The 9373-nt window shown below is 30.7% G+C and overlaps 1 protein-coding gene across 1 annotated transcript; it reads left to right on the plus strand.

Annotated features, from left to right (window-relative positions):
* Window positions 1–73: 73 nt before the first annotated feature.
* On the plus strand, window positions 74–9141 carry LOC137929825 (protein takeout-like). Its single transcript, XM_068772935.1, has 6 exons — window positions 74–227; window positions 4321–4463; window positions 6071–6168; window positions 6752–6885; window positions 8113–8262; window positions 8832–9141. Exons 1-6 carry the CDS (start codon window positions 152–154, stop codon window positions 8984–8986), a joined length of 756 nt encoding a protein of 251 aa, XP_068629036.1. The 5' UTR covers window positions 74–151; the 3' UTR covers window positions 8987–9141.
* The last annotated feature ends 232 nt before the right edge of the window (window positions 9142–9373 follow it).

Genomic DNA, 9373 nt, shown 5'->3' on the forward strand with positions numbered 1-9373 from the left:
ATGCGACGCATTGCCTTGAACTTGCTAATAACAAGCTCATGTGCAGCGATATATAATAACGGAGGATCGCGGACCGTCGCATAGTGCTTGGCTAGCCTTTGACAAAGTTGGTAATTGCAACATTGTGTCGTTTCGTCTTGTTACTAATAAAATGATCAACAGAAATAAAATAACCGTTTTATTTTTATTTTTATGTGTAACTTTTGAACAGTGTTACTCGAAAATACGTAAGTTCTAAAAGTTTTTATTTATTAACATGTCTAACACATTTTAAAAAAATCTAACCCAAATAATTTAGGTTTCTATTTTTAGGTCATTTTATATTAACAAAATTAACCAATGAGTGATCTTTTAAAAATTATTCTACTGCGTTTGTTTTTAATTTTACTATTTAACACTAGTGCTATTTTATGAACTTAACTATTAATAAAATATAATAATAATAATAATGTATGGTCACAATATGTGATAGTAAATTTTAATTTTAAGCTATTTTATATCATCTATATATTCTTAAACTATTTAGGTTTTTGCCATTGTTATTATCCGCAGTTACATTGACAGTTTTCAAAAATATTAATATTCATTTATTCACATCTTTATCCGCGTAGGATCATTAACAGTAACCACTTGTATATGTCATTAACAGAATACCTGAAAAGCTCATTAAAAAAAAAACTATAATTACATTTAAGTCCCTTATAACGACAACTTTCAACTTAAAGCTAAGAACCCCCAAATGCACCAAAATCTCACAACAAAATCGAGAGTTTATTTGTGGTCGATTTTACAATATTCTTTCATAAAAATCCTTCAAACTGTAATAGGGTTTGTTTACAAATTTTTGTTTAATGAACTTCCTAATATTATTACAAGATAATTAAGAGACATTACATGAGAGTGTATGGTAATACTATACATAGTTGCTCACAAAAGAGTTAATGATTTTATGAAGCCTAGAGAAATATATAACCATTATCTTTATTTCTAGCGCTAACAAAACTTGTATCAATATCAATAAATGTCCCGTTACGTCATATCACTTTTCGCCTAACTATTCAATAAAGGTGAACGCGTCTCTTCGGAAACAATTAAACTATTTTTTACGACTTGTTTTCATTCAATATTTCAACAATAATATTTAACTTCTTCGATAGATTTATATACGAAAAGCTCGGAGAAAAGTTACTCATATCGTAAAAATACAAATCGATTATTCCGATACTAAAAATTTCGAGACAGCGACCACGCGTATTATATAATATATTTAACATTATATAATAGGCATAGAAAAAATATGGAGTTTTTGTTCTTTACATACAAGTTGAACACAGGTCTTTTTTTTACTCGTGGGGAAATCCTGCATGGGATATCCCACCGCTGCGGCGGCAACGAAAGGGTTATGCCGAACTCCTACCGGCTAAAATCCCACGGTCTTCTGGAACACCTTTTGTTCAAACTACGGGAACGCTTTCGCATACTACCGCAGTTTCAACGGCGGTGATCTAGTGCCTCAACTCCTTACTTTCTGCGGATCCGAATCCGTCGCTAAGGCCATGTTAAGGGGGTCGGAGGCGTGGTATAAAAACCCTCCGACGTCCAGGTCTCAGACTGCGGATAAGGTGCTCAGATATTCTTTCTCTCTCCAGAGAATCCTTCTGCAACATCACTTCACATAGATTTCCAATAGAATCTTCTAACGATCTTGCCAGGATTGTCTGTCAATTTTGTGGTCGGATGGCGTACCGTGTTCGTGGTCTTAACTGTAGAACCTTAATAACTTTAATAAACATAATTTGCATAAAATAAAATCTGTCCATTTATATATTTATCCTATAATGTATAGAAAAACGAAAAAGTTGACTGCATTCTAATATATTATTTTTAAGGTATATTGTAACTTACTTTATGTTTTAATTTAATCACATAAAGATTATTCATGACAGTAATTTTCTTTCTTCTTAAATCTCTGCCAGAGTTGATACACGTAAAACTAACCAAGGAGATTCAAATTCAAATTCGAAAATTTAATGCAGAACTATTTAACATACGTATCAGGACAATAAGCGCCTTGCACCTGAGAAGAACTGGCAAAAGAAACTTAGCGAGACCATATGTTGTTTAATAAAAGAATATAAAGTTTCATATTAAATTAACATTGAAATAGCCTGAAGGCGAATACATTATTCACACATAAATAGTGTAGTAACCCGTAACACAAACGATCTTTGACAATTTTAAATCTAGCCATACAAGGTTTCTTAATATTACCTGGGATGATATTGAAAAGTGTAAACATTGCCCATAAAAATATTTATTAGATCGTTGAATTTGAGTCTTAGGTCGATGATTTCAGTATTGTTGTTATAAAAACTGCCAACGTCGAAGTGTGCTTGCCATTATTATTTTATACAAGTACGGCTATTTTTCAGCGGTGACAGGTTAGCTAAGTGTAATTGGATAATAATCATCATAGGCTTTCATTTTGTTAACACGTAAGCAAAATAAAATACGCTGGTATAAATTACATTCGAATTTGATTCACGCGGCTATTTACAAATAACTAAAAAGATTAAGTTTTATTTAATACTAGCTGGCTCAACCAGAATTAAATTGAACACAAAAATATATAAATTCATTTAATTAGGATTGTAAACATAAATAACATGCACGAAGTTTCATTGCGAGATCGAAACGGATATAAATCTGTTTCGATCTTGAAACGATACGCAGATTACTACGGAGATTACTACGGAGATTCGCAGAAGAATCAAAGTCATTGACGTATCTCGAAGAATTGTTCGCCTTAAAGGTTATGTACTGACTGTACCGACGATGTAGTAATAATATTAATATTTTTCATAAACGGTCAATCCGTCTTTTGATATTTAAATTCAGCTGATGAGAATATATTTTTTTAGTAGTTTTACCACTAACTTTTTTTGGGACATCTAAAATGAAATAGATTATAATAGTATAACTTCATTACCTATGTATATATACTGTTTATATAAATACAAGTATGTATATATAGATATAAATAAATAAAATAATTCTCAATTATTTAGTGGTCGAATAAGAGGAAAAAATGTCGGTTGAATTTATTTCGATCCTACGATTTAATGTAGAGATATTATCTGAATTACAAATTATGCACTCAAGTGCAATGTTTTATGATTGTTAATAAGCTAACGTCGGTATTGCAATTTATTACATTCACGGCTGCCACGTTAGTAATGAAAAACAAATTTATACTAAACCGTTTTAGCCGACTTTGGTCACTAAAAATTTGTTTCAATATTTTTTAGCGTAACTGCATTTTGGTAATTGATTATAATTAAACAACGGACATTTCGAATTGTAAATTATACATAAGTAAATATAAAAACCTGTAAATTTTTAAAAAAATACAATATGCATACGTGCGCATAATTGATTACGTATAAATCCCCGCGTTATGGAGTGAAGATATTTAATGGAATCAGGCGTTACCTTGCGGAAGTCCATCCTAAGTAAGAAAATGAAGCGGAGTGAAGATACTTGAATAATTAGATCGCGATGTAAAGTACCGTGTTATGGGAGGATTGAATAAATACTTTTAAATTTCAGAAAATATTTGAGAGCATACATTAAGAATTATAATTTAAAATAGGTTTCAACATATTCCAAATAATATGTACAGCACAATCCTTACTATTATTGATATAGCCTAGATCCTAGTCCAGATCCCATGAGTTTTTTTTTCTGAATTCGTGCATTCCCTATCTTGTTGCAAGATTGTATGGTAAAATAAAAGAATAATAATAGCTTTGCGTAATAACAGCGGGGTAACGTCTGTTTAGAAAGATTAAATGAAGGAATAATTTCATAGTCGTCGTCGGACTAAACGATTAGCGGCTTGTTGCTTATTACTCAGCACTTAAATTATTACGCGTTAGCGGAAGTGTGCCCGTAACACACATACATGCTTATGGCCATAAATTCGCCACCTAAAAGTTTATATTTTATTTTAAAAATTAGTAAAACATATAGAAGGTAACGAAAAATAGCTAATCGGCGTTTTCTTACTGGCATATCAAACAAATTTACATGTTTGTATACGACGCAAGTTCTTGCATTCTCTTTGGCCAAATAAAAATACAAATATAAAAAATTCATTTTACATCATGCATTCGATTTAAATATTCTTTTATATTGCTGCATCGAAATCAGATTACTTATAATAATTTTATAGATTATAATGTTTTTATTAATATTATTATTATTTTACTAATATTTTAATAATTATTTGTTACGTAATATTATTTGTTACGTTTTTAGCGGACTACATTCAAGTGTGTAAACGCGATCAGGATACTATAAACGAATGCGTCCGAAAATCCGTGGAGGTACTGCGGCCGAAGCTATTGGAGGGGATTCCCGAGATTGACGTTCCTAGCTTAGATCCCTTCTATATTTCTGAGGTATTAGTAAAAATATATTCTCTTACTTTTTATTTCAATTTCAATCTAGAATGCATAGAATGTAAAGCGCACACATTGTCCACGCAAACGTATCGCTCGTTGCTAAAGGAATGGCGGTCTGATTTTGTTATTAAATATCTTTTTCAATCAAAGATTATAATTTCTTTCTTAAGTATTGGTTAATGATTAATACGCGACCGTGCACCCAACGGCCGTATGAAATCAGCGGTGCCGTGCTATGTCCCTTGTTCCAAAGAGTATTATCGACGAGTGACAGCCTGAGCTGAGGTCTCTTGAGCTCAATCACTCTAGGGAGCGTCCGCATGAGTTATCTAAAAACTTTGCGATCTGGTGGAAATGTAGTATGTGACGGCCCGAGCCGAGGCCCCCAAGGAACCCTCAACAGAGGATTTAGACTAAGCCCACTGCCTTCTAGAACCTGTGGAATTTGCAAATGCTACTTGAGCTGCAGTATAAACCAAGTAAAAAAATTGTGTTGAACGTGGTTGTGCGTTACCGCGTCTACGCTACAATTATGGCATTTACTGTCAGAGAGGTCGAGTACTTATCCTGTAATATAGTTCTATTAAACGGCCCGAGCTGTGGCTTCTGAGAAAGTCCCTAAGATTTACTACTTATAAAGTTACGTGCTATCCGTGTCTAGGGTTCTCTTACCCAACTGATACAAAAAAGGAGGCTTAATTTTTCATTTTTTTTACATATAAAATCTAGTTTTAGTTCGCGTTTGTTATTTTATTCATGTTGTGTGTTTGTCCTGTATTATGTGCAATAAATATATTATTATATTGATAATAACGTAAAGTTAAAGAGATTTATTTGCACTATTCTTTAAACTATAAGAAACTTAAACTTTGTAACCTTTAAAATACACGTAAAGAACTACCTAAGAATAATTTAAGGTTAAAAAAGAATGTTTGAAGATTAGTACAGTAATACCCCGCTTTACGCGACCCCGTTATACGCGGTTTAACTATAACGCGAATTGCAAATTTCGCCCTTAAATGCCTCGAATTACGCGAATAAGTGCGTATAAATATAATGTAGTCATCAACTTCTCAATGGTGTCTTGACCATCTGTCAAACAATTAAAAACAGTGTTGGGTGTTATGAACGTAAACAAAACGTTACCCAAAAGACAAAAGATGTATTTTTCCGTAAAAAATAAGAGTATGTATTGCATAAAGTGTTCCTAGAATTAAAGTGATTGATTAAAATGATTTGTATTTTTTTGTAATAATTTTTGGCTATGCTTAATCATAAACCTCGTTATACGCGAATTTCAGTTAACGCGATTTTTTTTGGAACGTATCCCTCGCGTAAAGCGGGGTATTACTGTATTGACGTATAAGTAAACATATTTACTAAATATGGATGTCAAATTAATATATGCTTTTGATTTGTAACGAATATTTTTTGGGAATTTTTTTTCTACTCAATAATCTTAATGTTAGGTATTCTATCGTTTTACTCTTTAATATCGATAATAACATAAGTAAAAATAAACACACAGGTTACATATAATTCATTTTCTGATTAAAAAAAGATAATATTGATAGCATAACACATTGAATTTAATTTATTTTCAGATATCGCCATCCTCAAGCAGTAACACAAAAGGTTTTCAAGCAACAGGAAAAGATATTATGGTTTCCGGAGCCGGGAATTACTCAATAAAAAGTGTTGAGTGAGTTTTGTTACGTATAACTGTCATTACAATTTTACCACGTTTTAAATACATGGATTTTATAAATTGACAATGAAGAATATTATGTATATATTATAATATTGATTATGAAGTGTATTTCTTACAAGTATAGTTTGCAATTATATTTCATTATGCCTTAACTTCGAAAATTACAATAATTCATGCTCATTTATGTAAATTATCTTGTCTATAAAATTTTCAAAAAGCTATAAGATGTAATACATGTATAACTAGCTATAATTAAGAGTCATCTATTGTTGAATATATGAACTACTCTTATATTTCTAGTTTATAGTTTTAAGTTAATTACACTAGATGTCAGTAGCAGTACATGTATTTTGATCAGAGTTCACGAATTTTTCTTTTTTTTAAATATGTAAGCACTTTCGGCGAAGATTCTTTTAAAATGTTTCTGTTACCGATGACACACTAATTTGATTTAGATATACATTCAGAAAATTATTGTTGTCTAATAGATGTCTAATGATTGTATAATCCTACTGAGAATGATAGATGTATATCTTGAATAATTATTATAAATGCTTGTTAAATTCTATTGTAGATTAGATCTTGAAAAACAGACCTTCCGCGCACGAATTCGTTTCCCTAAGCTGCATTTTGAAGGAAAGTATAAAGTTGATATCCAGTTCTTACTGCTGCCTATACGTGGAGAAGGAACACTTTCAGCTGATGCCAGTGAGTTTTTGAAAGAAGCACAATCATTATATACTACAAAATGTTTATTTAATAATCTCTATTCATAAAAAAACTTTAATTTCATTATGTCAATATACATAGATCTCTTTTATATGAAACGAAAGATTTGTTATAAATGTGAGATATTTATATATAGACGTTACATACGTATGTTAGGTTATAAATCATATAAAAATCGTTTTGTTTTCATACTGATATACATTTTATTCGCCGTAAATAATGAGCGAAATTGATGGAGCGATTTTAGCTACCTTTGTCATGATGTCATAACGTGTGAATATGAGTAATTATTTATTTTCCATATTATTTTATTTGTTTATTTATTTAGTGGTAGAACCAATCGACAGATAAATAAAAACAAGGATAGCAATCGTCTGTCATCCTTGTTTATATTTATTTAAACTTTAAGTTTTTGAAATTTTATTTTGAATTAAAAAATTCCCGGAGATATGTTCATGAGAGATAATACGTTTAAGATCTTTCTACGTAAATTGCTTCACTCTTCATTCTTTTAAATAAATTAATAATATTATTGTGGATGAATTATTAACACAGTTTATAAGTGTCTACATATATCGCGAGCTATTCATTTATGCTATATTATACGTACATAATATATGTATGCATACTTAAGTAAGATGCATTAATTACTATGTAATGTTTTACATAAATTGTTTAATACAGGTGAGTCAATGTCACGGGCGTTAAAAAGCGACCCACGTAAGACAGTCGAACTGAAAAGCTATAATAAAAAATATTTTGTTAGTTTTAAAAAAAGAAGATAAAAAAAACAATTGTAGAATTATTATTATTTCATTTTTATGAAAAAAGAAATATATTAATGTCCGTTTTGTATCCCAGAGACTAAATTGATACAAGAAAATGAAAAATTTACTGATAATAAGCAGATAGCTTTTTTCGTTGTTTTTATGATACTGGTTTGTTGAATCATAACATAAGTTGTATATAAGATGTGTTTGAGATGAATAATTTATAAAAAAATCAGCATTGCGGTAATATGGAAAGTAAAATAATTGTGAAATATACAAGTAACAAATTTTTTTTGTGATTATAGTGTTCATAAAATAAAAATGTCACAGAGAATATTTTTTGTGTAATACTTATATATTTTAATTTTTATATAGTCAACAGATTTTATTTCTTTTATGGCAGACAGTTTGTTTACTTAATTTTTTATAATTTCAGTAAAATGCACCGTCGATTGTTTATTAAGATACAAGATTGTGGAGAGAAATGGCGTGGAGTACATCGAGTTCACTGACTTGGACAACGACATCAATATCAGAGATTACAAAATAAATCTGCAGGGCCTTTTTAATGGAGACAAAAGTTTAGGTATGTACTCTAGGATAAAAACGTCATTTCATCCGTAGAACGTCCACGCCTGGACACAGGCCTTCCTTATCGATTTCCTATAGAATCAGTTGAAAGCCTATATCTGCTTAAACAAGGACAGAATATCTATCCAGTGCCATTTCAATTTGCCAATTCTCTGGACTATCTCGGTTACCTTTGGTCGTCTACAGATTTCCTGACTTCTGATTAAATATCGTATATAAACCTCGAGCGTAGCCCTATCCATGGCTCAAGCAACGGTGAGCTTTTTAATGAACGTCAGAGTGAGATACAACTTTACTCTGCTGAAAAGGATCTGAGGTATTTAAAACGAAAAAATGTCTATCCTTGACATGGTGGAAGGAAAATTTTACTCGTAATATTCATGTAAAATGATATATATGGCTAACCTCACTTCACGTGTTTTGTCAGCGCATTTTCTACGCAGATGTAATTCTAGAAATTTCGATGTAAATTTTATAATCACTCCAACTCATTGCGTTTTCTAAGATATTAATTAATATTTATAACAACTTGTACCATTAACATATTGTTTTTAATATTTACAGAAGAGGCAACGAATCAAGCTTTGAATGAGAACAAAGCTGAACTTATAAAAGCAGTGAAACCTTTTGCCGAGAAAAGTGTTTCCAACATTATATTGGACGCAGCAAACAAGATAACGAAAAATATACCCTATGACGAATTGTTACCTAAACCGTGAATTTATTTCTGGGCAGATAGGTATATTAGTGACTATGTGATTTTAAATTCTTGCCAACGACTTATTGAAAATTCTATTTTGTTGTAAATTATTTTTTATACATTTATTACTTGGTGTAAATTCTTAGTTTTCTATGATTAAACGTTTTCATGAATTTTCTTGCTTTTATTTGATTATATTATTGTTTTTGTTATGAAACTGTGATCAGATCTGAATTTGGTTTTTAATTGCGTAGGAGACCAATTAATAATTATCTACTTAAAGCACGTAGTTTAAATCTTTTATATACATTGTCCGGAATGCTCATATTCTTTATCTACTCTATAATATTCTTTTCAATCCGCTTACTCCCTCAAATCAAGATTTCAATTTCATAATACATGAGAG

This window comes from Battus philenor, unplaced genomic scaffold, assembly GCF_028537555.1.
Source record: "Battus philenor isolate CCGP_79_NKW_IND1 unplaced genomic scaffold, ilBatPhil1.0.hap1 SCAF_5, whole genome shotgun sequence".
In the NCBI taxonomy this organism is placed as follows: Eukaryota; Metazoa; Arthropoda; class Insecta; order Lepidoptera; family Papilionidae; genus Battus; species Battus philenor.

Coding starts and splice junctions, on each gene's coding strand:
- LOC137929825 (XM_068772935.1), top strand. CDS start 152: ATGATCAACAGAAATAAAATAACCGTTTTATTTTTATTTTTATGTGTA. Junction 228..4,320: donor ACAGTGTTACTCGAAAATAC/GTAAGTTCTAAA, acceptor TTACGTTTTTAG/CGGACTACATTCAAGTGTGT. Junction 8,263..8,831: donor TAATGGAGACAAAAGTTTAG/GTATGTACTCTA, acceptor TAATATTTACAG/AAGAGGCAACGAATCAAGCT.